The following is a 19,444-nucleotide window of genomic DNA, read 5'->3' on the forward strand; positions in this document are numbered from 1 at the left end:
GTAACATGGCCTTTGACCTGTTTTTCATGGCATTTAAACTTGGCAACCTTACACTGTTCAGGATAATAACATAAAGATAAATAATGTGCCACACAGCAATTTTTAAAGCTCATAGAATCATGGAATAGTTGAGGCTGGAAGGCACCTCTGAAGATCGTAAAGTCCAATGCCCCTGTGTGGGGCAGGGTTAGCCAGAGCAGGCTGACCAGGACTGGGTCTGGTTGGGTTTTGAGTATCTCCAAGGATGGAGACTCCACAGCCTCTCTCAGCAGCTTGTTCCAGAGTTCAATCACTCTTTTTTACTGAAAATTTTTTTCTTGTCTTTAAACAGAACTTCCTTTTCTCATTTTGTGCCCATTGCCTCTTGTCCTGTCACTGGACACCCAGAAGAGCCTGGCTGCATCTTCCTTACACCATCATGTCCAGGTTTTATACACACTGATAAGAACCCCCCTGAGTCTTCTCTATTCCAGGCTGAACAGTCCCAGCTCTTGCCCTCATATTTCAGATGCTCAAGTCCCTTAATCATTGTTGAGGCCCTTTGCTGGACTTGTTCCAGTATGTCCATGTCTTTCTTGTACTGGAGAGCCCAGAATACTGGGCCCCAGCACTTCAGATGTGTCACACTATTGCTGTGTAGAGAGGCCTTTGGTGTTTAACATACTCATCTGATCTTGACAGGGACTGAAGAGTGAAACAGCGCCAACAGCAAAAAAACCTAATGAGTAAGCTTTTCAGGCCTGTAAAAACCAAAGGTTGGTAAAAAAACACAATAGAAGACCTTCAGAAAACTTGCTGACTGCACTTGGCAGATGAAATTAACTGTAGATGAAAGGAAAAGCAATGTGATAGGGTCTAACGATCATTACTCTTCAGTAATGATCCCCCATGAAACAGGGGGGATTGTTAAGGGGAATTTGAATGTTAGAAATTACTAGAGAAGAAATAGATGGCTTCAGAAAGTAGTCTGTCATTATAAAAAAATCCACAGTTCCTGCATGTGTGCTGTTGAAGGTTACATGCAGTTCAGGTCCCCTTGTATCAAAAAGGATACAGCAGAACTAGGAGAGTCAGTTCAGTCTACTGAGGAGTCCTAAACATGCACCTCTGAACTACAAGAGTGTTTCAGGAAGTAACATGGTGATTGCCCAGGTCTTAATTCCCTTCCCTGAGGCATTTTAAGTTGGCATTTGGCTGTTATTGGAGGTGGGCTACTACACAGAATTTAGGTTTACCCCAATACATCTGTTCTTACATTAACCTGAAACCCTGCTTATGAGCATTGGGGAAAGAGATAATGTAGAGATTTCTAACAGAAAAGCGAGGGTTGCTGTGTTCATCTTTCATAATTTTGGAGAAATGTACTCTGTTAGCTAAGAGATGTACTAAGTCTATCTGTGTGTTAATAGATTAAAACTACAATTTATTTGTCTGAGCTTTCTAATTCAATAAATGTAAAGAGCAGTTGAAACTACAGTACTACATCTATTAATATTTTTGTTCTCAGTTCTGTAAGGCCATTAAGGCTTTACTAATCATAATATACAATATATCACCAACCACAATAAATGTGATCTTTGCTTCTTGTATAATATTCAGTGTAAAGTTGAAAACTGCATTACCTGAAGTTGAAGGCTGCATTACCTCAAAGCAAGGCTAGTATTGGATACCTACAGCTAAGTTCAAATGGTAGGGGCCAGCTCCTGGGTTTTGTGTGCATCCAGGTTTTGCCAGGATGAATGAGGTGATCATCATGTGGCATGCCACAGCAGCAAGAGAGGAACTCTAGCCTCATTTTAGAAGGAGCCTACAGAGCCACACATTTATTAGTTGTGTTTGCATAATAGTCATGTTTTGGCAGAGGACGGTAGCATTCCCCTCCCAGCAAAGCCATTGCCCAAATGCAAACCATTCTCCAGCATATATTGTTTTGGTACAGGAAAGTTCACGTGGTTCTAAGGGGTACTCCTCCCACAAATTTCCCACCCCTGCCCAGATTATTTGAGCCTGATTCTGAGGATGTTTTGTTATGAATTTTGATCGATTTGGTGTATAGATTACTCAGTTCCATATGCACTACTCCCCAGCCCCAGCTGTAAAAAATTGTGCATTTGTCCATGTCCCATTTCCCACCCCCTTTACTGGCAAATCCCCTTTGTACAGCCTTTGCAGAAAGTTGTCCATGTATCCCTAAAAGCCCATGGGGATTTTATGTTACATGGCAAGTTGTGACGGGGGGGGGGAGGGGGGTTGGACTAAGTGACCTTTAAAGGTCCTTTCCAACACAAACTATTCTGTGATTCTGTCATATGCCTTCATCCTTCAAGTGTGAGTTAGTGAAATTCTTGCTACCCATATTCCTCAGCCTCTCCTACCCCTGAAAATTTTATTTGTTCCCTTTTCTGATGTGGTGGTTCACTAGTTAAGGTAAACAATGATCCAGTATTAATTAAAAACATAGTCCCTGGCATATTCAGAAATGTGCTCTGGATCTCTAGCTGTCTGTGGAGGGGTTGATTTTGATATTAATGCTTAACCAGGCCCCCTACAGCGGGCCTCCCTAATGAAGGGATAATTGAGTCATTGCTGCCACTTCCCTGGACCTCAGTGGTTTGGCTGAGAAAGTCGGATGTTAGAACACTTAAAGCACCTTTCACTGAATGGAAAATTGTTAAATTCCCACCCGCTTCGGGCATTTCCAACCATCTTTGCTTAACTGCGGCCTGTATTTACTATCCTGAGTTTTTTTCCCCATGACAGTACGTCAAAAGTGATGTAGGGAGCTTGGCTGTCTCTTCCAGCTGCTCTGACCCAGGACCTCTCTGGCCTGGTGGCTGGAGCCCAGCCTGGGGACCCGGGGCCTCTGCCCAGGCTGGGGGACATGGCAATCGCTATCCTGTTTGCAGGTTCAACCAGTAGCGAAACTGAGCACGGATCAGAGAGACACACGGACACCCCTACAGACACACAAGCACAGAGGACGCTGACACGACTAGTCACACACACTGCCACAGGCAAGGTGCTGCCTTCAACAGTACCCCCGCATGCAGGACTCGCGTGAAGCATATACACATGGGCAGCCAAGTCCCTTCCTCCTCTGGGGCTGGCAGAGACAGGAGGTGACTAGCGCAGGCACACACGACACTCTCCAGGTTCACAGCCATACGCACATTCGCACATCCTCAAGCACGGCCTCTTCGCCTGCCTGCCACCCCAACCAGATCCTGGGCCCCCTTACCAGCCCACAAGTCCCCGACTCACTGGCCGGCCCAGCTTGATGCTCGCTAGCAAAACACACGGCACTCAAACGCTTATCCCTCATGGTCCCCACATTTACGGGATACCCTGGTTGTACCAGCATGGGCCCCCCACCTAACTGATACCCCATCCCAGACCAGAGGCCTCCCCGACTCGTCAGCTGCTCCAATTTTAGGTTTGCCAATAAAGGCACATGCACACCCCGCGCACCCCAGATCTGGGGAAGATACAGACACACATGCCCAGCCACCACATGACCCACGGTCCCACTTCAGCCGCTGGTGCCGAGCCCCTCACTCGCCTCACTCACACCGCTCCCCCCCCTCCCCGGTAGCTAGTTTTGGGAACATACAGCATTCCCACCCCAGTAGCCAGGAGTTAAAGACCCCCAGTGTTCCACCAGCCAGCACCACAGGCCGGGGCGCCCACATCCCCAGCCTGACTCCAGTAGCCAGCATCAAATTCCACTTGGACACGCACAGGTCTCATAGTCCGTGCAGCGCCCACACACAGCGTAGAGTGAGATTGATTACACAGACAGATAGTTAAGAAAAGATTTAATAAGAAGTTATAAGGTGACAGGACAGGCTGCAGTGACCAGGCAGAGGGCTCAGCTGGACAAGCATACTGACCAGCCTGGTCAGGACTTCTGTCTACAAGCTTGCTCTCTTTTTCCTCATCAACCCAATTTTGTGAAGCCTTTGGTCAGACAATTTTATTTCAAAGAATAAACAGTGTCACACTCCTCATATCCTTACAGGGGGACTCTTCGTGGACTCTGTTAGAAGAGGTCATGGAAGAAACAGGCAAAACGTGCAGCAGGAAGTCACCTGAATATGTGACAGTATTCAGTCAGTGGTGCTGAAGGAACCTACCGATGTAATAATGCAACGTCTCACTGAAAGCCAGGTGGGTGGCAGCATGGCAAAGAACGTGCCAACTTATAAAGCTACTGTCATGGCTTAACCCCAGCCGGCAGCTAAGCTCACTCACTCCCCCCCTGCTGGGTTGGGGGAAAGAATCAGAAGAGTAAAAATGACAAAACTTGTGGGCTGAGATAAAAACGGTTTAAAAGGTAAAGCAAAAGCCATGTGCACAAGTGAAGCAAAACAAGGAATTCATTCACCACTTCCCATCGGCAGGCAGGTGTTCAGCCATCTCCAGGGAAGCAGGGCTCCATCACGTGTAACGGTTACTTGGGAAGACAAAACACCATGACCCCGAATGTATCCCTCTTCCTTCCTTCTTCCCCCAGCTTTATATACTGACACGACATAGTATGGTCTGGAATACCCCTTGGGTCAGTTGGGGTCAGCTGTCCCGGCTGTGTCTCCTCCCAACTTCTTGTGCCACCCCCCCCAGCCCACTCGCTGGTGGGGTGGGGTGGGAAGCAGAAAAGGCCTTGGCTCTGTGTAAGCACTGCTCAGCAACAGCTAAAACATCTCTGTGTTATCAACACTGTTTTCAGCACAAATCCAAAACTTAGCCGCATGCTAGCTACTATGAAGAAAATTAACTCTATCCCAGCCAAAACCAGCACAGCTACTCCCAGAGAAGACATAGGGTACTACAGATCATAAGCTCTGTCTGCATGCACAAATTAGTATAAAGTACCAAAAGAAGAGGTGCTTTAACAGGTAGTGTATATTGGGGGAGAGCTAGCACAGTCTTTGGAAAGAGGAATTCTGCCTCAAAGTTACTGGCATTTTTGAAGGCCTCATCAGACCTCTGGACAAGGGAAATCTGATTGCTGTATTTTGCTTATTTAAAAAAAAAAAAAGAGCTTCACTCTTAGGCAAACAAAGCTTCCATGGGTTAAGGGGGAAAGTCCTAGTATGATTAAGTGTTTAAAAGATGGAAAAAACAAAGAGTTTGAGTGAATGATTAATTCTGAAATTGGTGGAAAGCGATTGATGAATCCTGCAAGGATCTTCTTCCATGGTCTGTGGTGTTCAACACATTCATAAATGATCTTGACACGGAGCGAAAACTGAAACAGCAACAACAACAAAAAAAAACCCCTAATGAGTAAGCTTTTCAGGCCTGTAAAGACAAAGGTTGGTGATAAAATACTAAAGAAGACCTTCACAAAACTTACAGACTGTACGTGACAGACGAAATTTAATGTAGATAAATGGAAAGGGAAAGGCTTGTTCTGTCTTACACACCATACTACACCTCAACTTTAGTTATAAGCAAGAGATGAACAAAGGTGAGTTTTTCCATAAGCTTTATTTCCTGGTTTCAGCTGGGATAGAGTTAATTGTCTTCCTAGTAGCTGGTACAGTGCTATGTTCTGAGTTCAGTATAAGAATGTTGATAATACACTGATGTTTTCAGTTGTTGATAACTAGTGTTTAGTCTCAAGTCAGGGATTTTTCAGCTTCTCATGCCCAGCCAGAGAGAAAGCTGGAGGGGCACAAGAAGCTGGCACAGGACACAGCCAGGGCACCTGACCCAAAATGGCCAATGGGGTATTCCATACCATAGGACATCATGCCCAGTATATAAACTAGGGGGAGTGGGGGCAGGGGGATTGCTGCTCAGGGACTAACTGGGTGTCAATCAGCGGGTGGTGAGCAATTGCACTGCGCATCGTTTGTACATTCCAATCCTTTTATTACTACTGTTGTCATTTTATTAGTGTTATCATTATCAGTTTCTTCTTTTCTGTTCTATTAAACCGTTCTTATCTCAACCCATGAGTTTTACTTCTTTTCCCGATTTTCTCCCCCATCCCACTGGGGGGAGGAGGGAGAGCGAGTGAGCAGCTGCGTGGTGCTTAGCTGCTGGCTGGGGTTAAACCACAACACTTTACTACCTGGTATTGGTTTATAACCTTTGCTGATGTTCTGTTGAAGATGTATTTAATTTTTAAACACTTACATCAAGACTACTTTGTGCACTTAGACTTTCTGCACTTTGTGTACTTAGATTTTATAGCTAGCTTATGCATGAACCAATAAATGCACAGGGCTCACCAAGATCTCACAGATAAAGGCCTTGTTTCTTGAGAAATATTGACAAAGCTTTCCCTTGGCCATTCACTATGCTGTCTTCAGTTGATTCTCGTTTTGAAGTTAATTGTCACTAATTGTTTTGTGACATTTTGGAAGGTGACAAATATGTGGAAAAAAACAACACAGCACACAACGATCAGTCCAATGAAAGGGTATGAGTCAGCAAGATCCTGGCAGACGGAGCCCCTCACCAAAAGACCAGAGAGGGAGGATCTCCTGAGATTCTACCTCCATAACCAGGATGCAAAAAGAAGCTGTTCCTCTGTAAACCAGCAAAGCAGTATTTTCACTCTGCCATGTCCTGACTCCTTGAGGAGAGGTAACTGGAAAATTCCCTATGTGGATTCCCATCATTTTGGAAACTAGCTTCAATTTCCAAGTACTTGGCAGATTAGTCTAAGACGTTAAAAAAGGGAAAATAAGAGGGGCTTCTCTACATCCCAAATGCAATGGGAGTCTGCTTGCTTTGCATGCATTGAGCAATACCAACTGCTGCAATGACTACCTGACCTCAGGCACTGCAGATTAGCAGCTCCTGGGAAAGTTTTTGTGTTCTTTTGCAGGTTTGCGTGACATACAAACTGCTTGTATTTGCTAGTGGAGATGTTACACAAGCAGAGAATGACTGCCTACCTTAAGTAGGCAATTGCTGTTTTCCTTCTACTTGCTTTTTCACAACACAGGGGAAATAAGACTATGCACCAGATCTATTAAATGGACATTTTCAACACGGAAGGAACAGAAGGTCACTTTGCATAAACCTTCTCATCTTCAGCACACAGGCTTCAGAAAGCAGCAGAGACGATCACAGGCACATACTTTTGAAATCTAGGCAGCATAAATTACCCTGTATACCATCACCAGTATAAAACACTTACTGTTCAGCACTGTCATTGTCTGTTACTGTTCATCAATCATCTTTGACATTTCAATCCATCACTTGTGTTCTTGGCCCTCTGGGAATTGTAGAGATCTGGGTTTGAGTAGTGTGCAAAGAAAGCCAAGGGAAACAACACTGAGCGCAAGCAGGGGTAGCTGTTTTATTCATTGGCACTCTGGCAATCCTATTGTGCTCAACAGACATGCTGAAACATGTATTTTGCAGTCCCATACAATGTTGTAACTACTGCTTTGTCTTTTCTTGGGACCAGGGTATTGAAACAGCTGGAGAACTGCTGGCTTTCACTTATGAAAGTACCCAGAAATGATGCACCAAACGGCTGGTTCAGATAAATGTTATGAACCGAGAACTTATTAACAGTACCACCTAGGACCTCTACCAGAGTGGATAAGGTTGGTATTTTGCTACTTCTCTTCCTACATCTTTTGTTTTTCTTGGTTTGTAGGATTATGGCACAAGAAAGAAATTAATCTCATTTCTTACCACTTACTATTCACATCTTCCATGTTCCTTCCTCTTAATTGAAGGCTGGAATTGCAACGTGAGGATAGTAAATAGATACATACCTAGCCCTGTGTACTGAAAACCATAAATTTTGCTAAAAATGTTTTGTTTGCCTTTTTGTTTTTCTTATTTTTTTTACTGGAATGAGTATTGCTATTATTATTCTGTGCACAATTGCCCATCAAATGATTTAGAGTGCCTTACACCTTAAGAGAGGTAAGTACATTGCTTAAGCCCATGATTTTTCCTTTCCAAGCTCTTTTATTTCTCCTATATAGATATAGAAGTGAAAATTCTCCCTAGTCATAAAGTAATTTTAAAAAACAATATCCGCATTATTTCTGTCATTCAAACTCCTTCCTGTTCTGCAAGGCAAATGTTCTTGGATAATACTATCTTCCTACAACTATAAAAAGGGTATCTTCTTCCTGCAGGCAGAGAAAACTGCAATGCATGCATCAGGGCACACTCTATGTTCTGTGCATTACTTAATATATTACATACACTCTGCATATTTTAGCTCTTAGCTACATGTTCCATCTTTAGAACTAGAATTGCTTAACAAAAATGTCTGTTGACTGGTCACAAAGGTCTGAAGCTTAACACAAGGCCATAAATTCAGTAGCAGTGTATCCACCCACAGTCCAATGATGCAAGAATGAAACCTACCTCAATTTTGACATAGGGGATACCGAAAAAGAAAAGAGAGAATGGGTGAGCTTAGCTCCTTCAGTTGCAGGCCATCAAAGCCTGTCCCCATGGGATCCTGTGATACTCTTTCTGCTGTTGAGTCCATTTTGCAGGTCTTCCTTTTGCCCTTCATTTCCTAATATGATAAATTTTCAGAGAGAGACATTGCTCTCAGAGGTCCCATTCTTTTAGCTATGTCCATAAGAAGCTGTCTGGAGAGTCATTAATTCTTCCCATGTTATTGGTTGATGTTCTGGCCATGAAAAAACAGGACAGTATCATTGTTCAAATACCTATAAATAAAATTATAATGCTTTAATAACAGACCTTGCCTGAGGATCCACTCTCTTTAGGGACCTTACCATCAGAATCCTTGCCCATTTGGATTATTTTTTAGCACTTCCCAGTATAATCAAAAATGAAAATAAAAATACTTAGTGTTTACTAAGGGAGGTTGTTCCATATCACTCAAAAAAAGATTTTGTCTTTTTAGACTTTTTAGACTGTAATCGGACATATAATACTTGGAATTATTTTGGATAAAGTCTTTTAAGCATTCTTCTTTCACTGGCTTACATTCTGCTTGAGCATTTTGATCTAACAGGTTGCCTCTTATGATTTAGGTTCCCACCATAAAATGCCTAGAATGCAATTTGGAGGAGTAACTGCATTTTCAACTATGTTACTTTTTATTTGCTCACAAGACAAAAGTTACATACTATTAATGGATTATGTAACAACAAATAATCTAAGCTGTCACAATTTTGATGACAGCTTTATATCTGTTTTATCAAGTCACTCAATTTCTACTAGTTCTGTTTGCATCTCCCAAACTAGCAATACTCACAGTAAAAAGATAGAATTGAACTATCTGTGCTGGAAACTGTTTAAACTACCAGGACTGATCCCACTCTCCCACTAAGCTCTGCCCCAGCTTCTTTCTTCTGCCCACAGCTTTGCATCACTAAGGGCAAGACAAATCAAAACATGTAAGTGAAATATATTGTATTTCAAAACAGGTTTTTCTCATGAACATATTACCATTTATCCGTTCCTTTCTTAGAGTGTCTCCTGGAAACACTGATAGAGTATCAATAGGAAGGCAGCTGCATCTGGAAGTCAGTTTAAGAAGTTAACAAAAACAGAATTAGAAATCAATTAAATATGTTTCATGGAATTATTCAGTTTATTAACAGACCAGGAAAAGGAGCAAAAGCTTCAGACAGCTGCAGTAATTTCAGGACTTACCTTTATACATGTCACTGATGATAGTTTATTACTTACCATCCCTAACAACAATCTTGGCGGGTTCAAAATGTGTTGGCCAACTGCAGCTAAAGACAGTATCACTGTGCTCGGTGTCCTCAGGAAACCCTGACAAGCATAACCACATTGAACACCTTAAGCATTCTGCTGATTATTGGGGCAATTGTATGTACCCTTATAAATTAATACGCAGGTGGTTTACTTGATGTGCACCTATTAGATGTACTGACATGAGTTAGCACGTACTGTACAGTACCTGTAATCGCTCTATCTGTCAGGGGTAGTATCAGTAGCTTCATATCACACTGCAGCAAACAAAATAAAAATGTTTAAATGAGAGCTCCTTTCCTGTATTGGGGAGTCCAGCAAAAAAATTTAGAAGACAAGTTTTATGTTTAATCAGCTGACAAGTAGATAAATCAGCAAAAAAGAAATCTAGAAGTGAAAGGAGAGAAAGGAGAGGAAGGCCAGGATCGAGGTCACCCTGGGATTAATTACTGCAACACACTGAACATGAGCACACTTCTCACATGTGTAGCAACTGAAGTTACTTAAGATTTAACTCCGTGTTAGCAGTACACTGTTACAAATTTCTGAGCATTTTGAACAATTGACAGTATCCCTCAAATTTAGCACCTGCTCCTTAAGGTTGACTATTCTTCCTTGTATTTAAAGAGGGCAGAACTGAGGCTCCAGATTCAAACAAGTATAACTGTTTCCTGCTGTCACGGGTCCCACTGTATTAAAAGTCATCAATACCTCAGACTTTCAAAATAGATTTCATCTTAAATCAAAACTTTTCATGAAGTAAAAACATAAGCCTAGTACAACTTTTATAGACTTTCATACAATATACTAAAGTTGTTTTGGGGCTTCTGGGTGCTATGGTCACATATGTCAGAGAAAAAAAAAAGCTGAAAAGATCTGTGAATGTAAATTTAAGGCATTTAAGGCCACTTACAGCTCTTATCTTTCATAGGCAGCAGGAACCACTAACCCCAGGGAATTCAGGCCATACAAGCATATTTCATAGTGTTTGGAGCTGACTGGCTTGTAAAAAGCTTACCGCAGAAAACTTTAACATTTGTATTTTAGTACATGGTGGTTTTCCCATTCTCCTATTTAAATATTTTCATTGGTATACTGTGACTGTCAATATATAAAATTAGTCTTTATTTCCCTTAGCAAATGCCTTTTTTTTTTCATTTGAATTACTTGAGGATTTTTTTTCTTACCATCACTAATTGCAAAGACTGAAAAAACAATTCAAAATCAATTTTAAGAAACCAAACTAACACCCCCCCCCCCCCCCCCCCCCCAATAGTAACAATGTGAAACTCAAATCATACATCAGTGTTGGTTTGCTCAGGAAATAAAGATACACTTCTGCGATAAAGATGCCAGGATGGCAAAGCCAAACAACATTAATTTTTAAATCTGCATCCAGCTTTCCAAGAAATTTATCCCCTTATATAAGCAAAGTTTAGCAGGAAGCTACAGACATAGGCCCACATTTTAGATTTAGCTGAACAAAATTCCCTTAAAAGGTGACTGTTAAATAGAGTACTGCCTTGCGGAGGACAGGTTTTCATCTGAAGAAGAGAAATCTAAGTAGGTCACTCCTCTCCAGTGTAACAGAAAACTGTTAACTGCATCACTGACCAAGTTTAGTGTTTATTTGAAGCTAGTCTTAAATTATTTAAGAGGTAAACAAAACCTGCAGTCACAATTAACTAAATTAAGCAAGTATATAAAGTGCTGGATGATTAAGAGTATGACTTTTAACTCCTTCTCTGGAAAATAAGTTAGAAAATAAGAACACTAAAGGCAACTTTCAGAAGTCAATTATTTGCTCACTAAAGTTGAAGATGACATGAAACTTGTGGTTTTGTCCCAAAATGAGCAATAATGTCTGAAGAACAGAGCACAGAAATGATGCATCAAATGGAAAGAAAACTTCCACTTTAAAGATCTGATATCATTTAAAATAAATAAATACCATAATCCATAAAGTAAAATGAAAATTTTATAATTTTTTAAAACTTCTTGTATGGGGTTCACAGACCTGAGAATACACCCAAAATAACTTGTCCAAAGTATTCCTTTAAAAAATTATAAATTATTGGTAACAGTTTCTTTAATGGAGATTGCAGGAGTAGGTCCCACATGAGTCCATATATAACCCTTCTCTGGTCTTGTAGGAACAGTAGGGAAGGGAGATGATCGAGATTTGAAATATTCTGAAGGTGCATGACAAACAAATTCTAAATATTCCATTTTTCTTGGGAGATCTTCTTCTGGTCCTAGGAAACAAACAAACAAAAATCTTCAAAGATTAAATTTAAAGGCATAAAATTGGAGTATGCAGGACTTTAAAATATGCAACAACAGCCAACATCCCTTGGAGGGATTCCTTTTCAATCAGTGACTTTCCTGCCAAAGTAGCCTCAAATACGAGGCAAGATACCTCTACCTTTATTTTTCCTGAGCTGATCTTTTTCTTTTTTTTCCCCACTCATTTGAAGCATTCAGTTATTTGAATGAAGTACTTTTGTTAATATATTTTAAATAGATACTATTTGTGGCCTGCCTGTGAAGAGGATTTTTCTGAATTATTAATAATTTTATCACCAGTAGCAGAACCCTCTCTATGCCAGTGCTTGCATGCTATGTATTTTAAGTACCCAAGATGAAGATCAGATAATTCAGGTCACTTTAAAAAAAACAGCTTGGACTGGTGTATCAGGTTTATAGTGTAGTAACTTCAATTTTATCTATGGAGTAATAATTTGATCTTTACAGTTGCAAGACTGTAATTGTGCCCGTGAGCGCAAATACTCAGATAATCACACTCACTGCAGTAGCACTAATCATATTATATACAGAAGATAAATAAATGATCTTGACAGGCAAAAAGGTTAATTAAAAAACCACAACTCTGCATTAGTCTAGGCACATGTAAGTAGTTGTATAAAACAAAGAGAGATTACCTATGATATAGGATGCTGGGTCAAAACAATCTTTGGGGCTGGCTTGCGTAGGAATGAGCCAGGTTAGCGCAGCACTCTTTTCACAGTATTGGTCCTGAATAAACCCACGGATCTGAGCGTAGTATGTTTTTCCATCCTGCTCATCAACCACTGAAACAACATCTCCAATTTGATAGTATACACCCTAGAAGATGAAGAAACGATAATTAAATCAAACAATCTGATTTTAGAAGCTTTACTCTGTGATTCTGATTCGTATCTTAAGTATCAGTATCTCAAATTACCCCAGTCTTGAAAGACAGTCTTAATTCAGCCACATGCAAAAGAATGGTGGCATAAGATAGAGCGCTGTCTCACCTAAGCAGTCATCAGCACTGCTTGTGCACAATCACCCAATGCCTAGGAGTCTGAGGCTACACCTCCTGTCTGCAGAGTGGAGATGGTCTCATTCCGCCAGAAGCAGGAGAGTGCAACACCACCTTCCAGAAAAAGTAACTGTAGTAATTTCCCTGTGTGCGCAGGGAAAGCAGCTTTCTGTGTAGGAAGAAGTTCACTCATCTGAATGCAAAGGAGTCCCAAAACACAGAGCCACCTCCTGCCACCTTCCATTGTGCTCTGCAACATCCGAGGCTGCGCACCAAAGGCAACTCACTTCATTTTAACAGCGTTGCACAGCACAATGCAGTGCCTGCACTACCCATCAAGACCAGAGTTTGCCAAGAATTATCCAGGAAGGTTTTGTTTTTAAAAAAGATAAAAAGAACACAAAAAACCCAAACAGCCCCCTTCTCAACAGCACAGCAAAGTATCAAAATAGAAACATTTTGCGTAAAAAGATCACATTAAATGAAACTTCTTAGGAATAAATAAATTCTTAGGAATTCCTGATAAAAACACTCAAGACATTAATTCTTTTCTGAACTAGTCAACGGCAGAGATTCATTTGGGATGCCAGACATGAAGCATCAGGTCTCCACAGAGTATACGGAAGCTCAGTCTACTACTTCTCCTCTGGCTGCGCAGTCTTCCACTGGCTATCCTGACCTCTTCCTTGGGGGAAAAGACATTTCAAATGTTTTATTTGTACTACTGGGAAACAAAAGCAAATTTCAGAACTTCAAAACACTAACACCTTGGCATGGTGTTAAAAACTCTCTCAAGCATGAATGCGAGGAAGACTAGCTTCTGCTTTCATTGCAACAGTCAACAGATCCTGTTCCCAGGGTGTTTGAGACTGCTTGCACTCAGCTCTGAAATGGGAGCCAGTTTAGATGTTAGGGCAGTGCAACCCACCCCCTCTACAGGCAACATTCTCTGTGCCTAAGGTAGGAAACATCACACAAATTTAAGTAATCAGCTATAGTCACTTTTGCTTGACCTCTGCACGGTGAAAGTTAAAAGTTTCAAAACCTTGATTGCAATAATTACGAAGGAAACCAGATGCATCTTTTTCTTGGAAGAAAAAAATGGGACGATGACAAATACGTAAACTACTGTGGTAAACTACCTTGCAAGACTTAATGGCAAGAACATAAGGCAGAGCAAAATCCTACACAACTGCTAGGCAAGGAAGAACAGTTTCTGGGAATACACCCCTAGTGCTTTCACTATCTGCGATAATTTTTGAGACTGGAAACAGAAACAGCGAGCTCTTTTTTTTCAAACAGATTTGCACAAACCGTACCTTATAGAAGATTGATTCTGCTGTAATTATAGTGGATACGGACTCAGGAGCCTTGATGGGCTAAGAAAAGAACATAGAAATGGAAAATCAAGAGGGTTAAAACAAACCAACCATGTAATACAATTCCAGGTGGGTTTTTTTCCTTTTAGACAACATACTGATACGTTATCCTCTTAGAAAATCAGCGAACACAGGGAACGGGGCGCAAACATTTCAAACATCTCTAGGTTAAAATTGGAAACAAAAAGGTTAACATTTTCGCCCTCGGGATTTTAAGCGGAGAAGCGAGTACTAAACTCACACGGCTGGTTTCTATTTACACACAACCCCTTCCCTCGGGAAGCGAGCCCGAAGGACTGGATGCTGTGCGGACGGGCCGGTGGATCGCGCCGGCGGCCGCGCCCGCGCTACGGAGGAAGAAACCGGCCCCGGCTCTGGCAGCGACTACGGCCGCTTCCCGGCCAGGCTGCAGGCCGGTTTCGCGGCAGGAGCTGCACAGCTCCGCGCCGGGGTCCAGGGCGCCGGCAAGGCGAGCCCGGCGGGGGCCGGGCCCTGCGGGCCCGCCGCGGGGAGCCGCTTCTTCGGGGGACGAGACGGGGCTCCAGGTCCGCCGCGGGGGCCGGCCGCTTCCCATCCCAGCCGCCGAGAGCCGCACGCCACCTTACGTTTTTTAACTTAAAGATGTGCCTCCTCCCCTTGCCCTTCGTGGAGACCTTCTTCTCGGCGGCGGGCGCCGACTTGTACTTGGTGTTCCTCAGCCGCGCAGAGCGCCGGTGGATCTCCTGCTTGCTCTAGGGGGGAAATTGCCGAGTAAATACAGGGAAGGGCGCTGCCCCGGGCGCGGGGCTACGGCCGGCCCGGCCCGGCCCGGCCCGGCCGGTCCCTGCGGGCTCACCTGCTTCCCGCCGCCGCCGCCGCCGCCGCCGTTGCTGTGCTGGGCGGCGGCCGAGGTGGTGGCGAAGGCGGCGGGCCCGGGCGGCGCGGAGCGGGCCGTGCAGTTGTTACACAGGATCTCGCCCTGGCCGCCCTTCTTCCACATGGAGGAGGACGTGCTGCGGCACACGCTGCAGGTGGGCTTCAGCCCCAGCGGCATCCTGCGGCCGGCGGCGGGGCCCGCGGCCCCGGGCAGCGAGACCGGCGGGGAGCGCGACGCCGACACCGGCCGCGGCGCCGGCCTCTTCCCGCCGGCGGCGGATGTCGCTGCGGCGAGCCGAGGCGCGCCGGGAGGAGCGGGGCGGCCGGCCCTGCCCTCTGCTGGCTGCGGGGCCGCCCGCCGCCGAAGGGCGGCCGCGGCCCGGCCCGCCTGGCCTGGCCTGGCCCGGCCTGGCCTCAGCGCCCGCCGTGCCGACCCCCGCGGGGCACCGCCTCCCGCCGGCGGCCGGTCCCGCCGCGCTGGGGCCCCGGCAGGGGCGGGCGGCTGCGGCGCCGCCCGGCTCGGCCCGGCCCGGCCCGGCCCGGCCCTGCCCTGCCCTGCCGGCGGGGTCGGGGCCTCGGTGGCCGGGGAGGCTTTAGGGGCAGAGCGGAGCTCCGTGGGCCCGTGTCCCGGCGGCGTAAAGGCTGTTTCTCTCAGAGGCGGCAGTCAGCCAGCGTTGGCTCTCGGTCCCCGAGGAGAAAGGGTTCGTGTCCCCAGCGGGGCGCGTCTCTTGCCTCGGCAAAAACCGTGACAGAGAGGCAGAGCGGCGTCCCTGCGATCCGGCGAGAGCCGCAGGCGGTCCGGGGCGAGACCCGATGGGCGCAGCAAAGCACGGCAGCCGCCCGCGGTACCTGCGCCGTTCCCCGTTTGCCGGCGGGCGCCGGGCGCCCTCGGCCGCAGATGCCTGTACAGCTGCCATCCTTCCTGCTCACCGGAGAATCGGAGGGGAGAGGAGGACTCCGGCAGGCGTCCCGATTCAGGAGAACAGTGGCTGCGGATCTTACCCTCGACCCGCGCCAGCTGCCGTCTTCGTTACGCCAGCTGCCCCTCAGTCGCGTATCAAACAGTTTAAAAGGCTGGGGAATGGACGCGCGTCTTCGCGAAGCTTTGCCAGCTAAAGGCGGGAACCACGGGTCTAACAGTGGTTCCTCACCCTGACGCCACTTTCACGGCCCCAAGCCATCCTGTGTAGATGTTTCTCTAGTCTGATTTGAGAAAGAAATGCCCGCTCACCCACGAGGATTTGCAGCCTCTTAGTTTCCCTACTCAGCCTTCATCCCTGATCCTCAGGTTTCATTTAAACCTTCTTTGGTGCAAATTAAGTTGACCACTTTTTGTCTTGTTCTCCATGGACACAAAGAACAAATAATCTTCTTTAATAACATTTTTTACATAGAGGAAAATGATCCTGCTAAAATAAATTTTAAAAAAATGTAAAGTAGAGGCTATTTCTTGCAATGGTATTATGGTGACAGTTGCATAATTCATAGACATAATTTGCAGGGATCTCTTTACAGATGCTCCCCTCGTGCAGTGTGCAGTGGCTGGAGGGCTTGCTTGCATTGGTACCGACTCATGGGGAGCTACACTTAATGTCTTGCACGCCTCTCTTTCACGCCAACTTTGACCTTCTTGTCTCAGGTGCCAAATGTATTTTGTTTGGATTCAAATCCTGTTTTACCTTCATCTGCTTTCAAGCTGTTCATAGTTCTTGGGCTGTTATTTTTTTTTCGCCTGCTTCTTTAATCTATCTCTCTGTAGTTTTGTGTGATTACCTTGCAGATCAGTGATCTCACAGAGACTTTTACATTCTTTCCACCACTTCTTTTGCAGCTTCTGCCTGCCTGCCTTCCCAACCACCCATCCCAGAAGTCTTCCACTGCTGGCGCCCTCTCAGTGCTATCACATTGGCATAGCATCACTAGTCTGTATAGAAACAAGCAATGGTGTCCATTTTTTGCCCAGATAAGTATCTAATACTTTGTGAAGGCTTTTATTCTGTGAATTTTATAAGATACAGTGTTAATGGATTACAAGTACATTTGGAAGTAGTTGGTTGTTTTCAACTCCAGTTTTGCTGTAGCCTTTCTATCATCTTCCCCACTCCCAGCTTCTCCCCCTTTGGTCTTTCCAAACCAATGCTGCAGAGTCTTTTCCTCTTCTGTCACAAATGTAGAATGTATGTGTTTTACACATATCTGTATATTCTTCATTAAATATGCTACTGTATATTGTTCTGATAACTGACTGTGATTTTTTCCTTTTGCTTTTAAATAATAAGTTGAATTAAAAAAAAACCCTCAAGCTTTAAGAAACCTAATTTGAGGTGATAATTTAGGTTAATTCAATGTGTTTTAGCCAACCATATTTACGTAATGTTGGCAGAAAAGAGTTTTAATTCAGTATTTTTAGACAAGTCAAAGTGCGGCTACATTAATGACTGTCATTTCAATAGAACCTCGATAAAATGACACCTTGAAATTACAGTGCACTTAGTATGATTATTCTGTTGGCCTTGGGAAAGGCCATTAGAGCTACCATGAGGGAGAGACAGGGATTGCTGTCTGTGGCGTTTGATCACTCCTTACCCAGCCTGAAAGGTAATGCAAAGAGCATTGCTTAGGATATTTTGTCAAAAATTGAAAAGAGCACATCTTTTATTTTAGTTATGCCCAATAAAATTAGCATGGATTAACTTTGTTATGTAGGCAAGAGCTGAAATGTTCTGATCTGAGAGTTGCTGAATATCCAGTAGTTACGGGTAGCAGGGGACAGGGGCTCAGGACTTCTTAAAAGTACCCCCCTCTAAGTTCCTCTCTAGAGGATTCCAAGTTTTACAATGTTGATCCTAAATTTTGAGCATCCTCTTCAGTTTCCTGATTCTCCTTAATAGGACTAGCCTCTCTTTCAAGCTGAAGTGGGTTTAAAGGCAACTGTTAAGTCTATGGCCTGGTTGGAATTGGAAATGCCTGATTTACCTGAGGGATTTTGCACAGTGTAAGCTCAGCTAAAGCTGGGAAGTAGATCTATTTTCTTCCAATTAATGCATATTTCCACTTTGGTTTTGCCCCAATAAGAGAAAGGGGTGCTCTTGGCTGAGCTCTTTGGAGCCATCAGAACCCATCCCTGCTCTCAGACTTCAAATGTAAATAGACAGGACAGAGAAGTGGAGAAGACAAAACGTTGGCTCCACCCGGGGAGCCCACTGGCTGTCATTGCAGAATCATTTCTTCTTGGGAGCCTTCGGGAAGTGTGTCTTCTATTGGAAGTGATGCACGTCCACGGGCTCTCTGCATCTCCTGCTTAAGTAGTTGAATTGTTCTGCAGTGGATTTAACTGCATTGCTTCCTCTTAGCTTCCTAATGCTATCCTATAGTCTGCTGGCTCACATCTGAAGAATCCTTTATTCTGATTTTCTGCGTGTCACTGTTCCACAGTCAGCTGCAGAGGATGCACCTGGAGTGTCTCTCCAGAAAATTTTGTGCTGTAAATGCATGTAATTTGGTATGAATCTGACTGATTGGTGCACTTTGCATTTCCACATGGTCCTGTACTAAGGTTCTGTACTTAGTAGGTCCCTCGTGAGAAAAGGAGGGTTTATTCTCTTAATTCCCATAGCTAAAAATGAAGCCATTCTTGAAACATATTACACAATTACTACTTGCATAAGTAGCATGCATCTATCTTTGCAACTTCTGGGTCTTAATTACTCATTTAAGTGTGTGGTAGAGCCAAGAACCCCAGATTTTGTGAGGTCCTTGTTTTTTGGCTCCGTGGGACGTGGCTAGCTAAAGCAACGTCAGTGATAACGTATCATGACCACAAGTACTCTGTTCTCTTAAAGCATGTTAAAGCTGTCTCTCAAAGCACTTTATTTGTATTCTAAAATGCTTCTGTGATACAAGAACAGCAAGAATACACCTTTTAACAAAAGTTAGTATTTCTGCACTTGTCATGTTTTGCCAGTTCAGGCTCTCGGGACTTATTTTTGTAACAGCTGAGAGTTTTTCACTATTGTATCTACTTGCAAATGGGGATCCTGTAGTACAGGCTTTCCGCTTAAAAGGTTATCTTTACAGCTTACTGTTTCTGTGTTGTTTGAGGCAGCTCTTGAGGAGCTTGGAGCAGTTTTGATGTAAGTCTTTGAACAGAATTTGAATTAGTGGTTCCAGCTAAACTGCATGCCACTAAAAATACTTTAGGCTTGGTTTTTAGCCT

General features: G+C 44.1%; 1 protein-coding gene across 3 annotated transcripts; it reads right to left on the reverse strand.

Annotated features, from left to right (window-relative positions):
• Positions 1-3,798: 3,798 nt before the first annotated feature.
• Positions 3,799-15,482, reverse strand: GATAD1 (GATA zinc finger domain containing 1). 3 transcript variants are annotated; one of them, XR_007505844.1, is made up of 8 exons: positions 15,209-15,482; positions 14,979-15,104; positions 14,314-14,373; positions 12,630-12,813; positions 11,705-11,942; positions 9,896-9,944; positions 9,415-9,747; positions 3,799-8,666 (listed from the first exon to the last, which is right to left on the reverse strand). XR_007505844.1 is itself a non-coding variant. In XM_049798821.1 (5 exons), the coding sequence occupies exons 1-5, from the start codon at positions 15,404-15,406 to the stop codon at positions 11,752-11,754; spliced, it is 759 nt and encodes a 252-aa protein (XP_049654778.1). In that variant the 5' UTR covers positions 15,407-15,482; the 3' UTR covers positions 11,648-11,751. The 3 variants fall into 3 exon arrangements, 1 of the variants encoding a protein (XP_049654778.1); XR_007505843.1 differs by having other exon boundaries at positions 9,415-9,944; XM_049798821.1 differs by lacking the exons at positions 3,799-8,666; positions 9,415-9,747; positions 9,896-9,944 and having other exon boundaries at positions 11,648-11,942.
• Positions 15,483-19,444: the final 3,962 nt, after the last annotated feature.

The sequence above is a fragment of the Accipiter gentilis genome, chromosome 4 (assembly GCF_929443795.1).
Source record: "Accipiter gentilis chromosome 4, bAccGen1.1, whole genome shotgun sequence".
Classification (NCBI taxonomy): Eukaryota; Metazoa; Chordata; class Aves; order Accipitriformes; family Accipitridae; genus Astur; species Astur gentilis.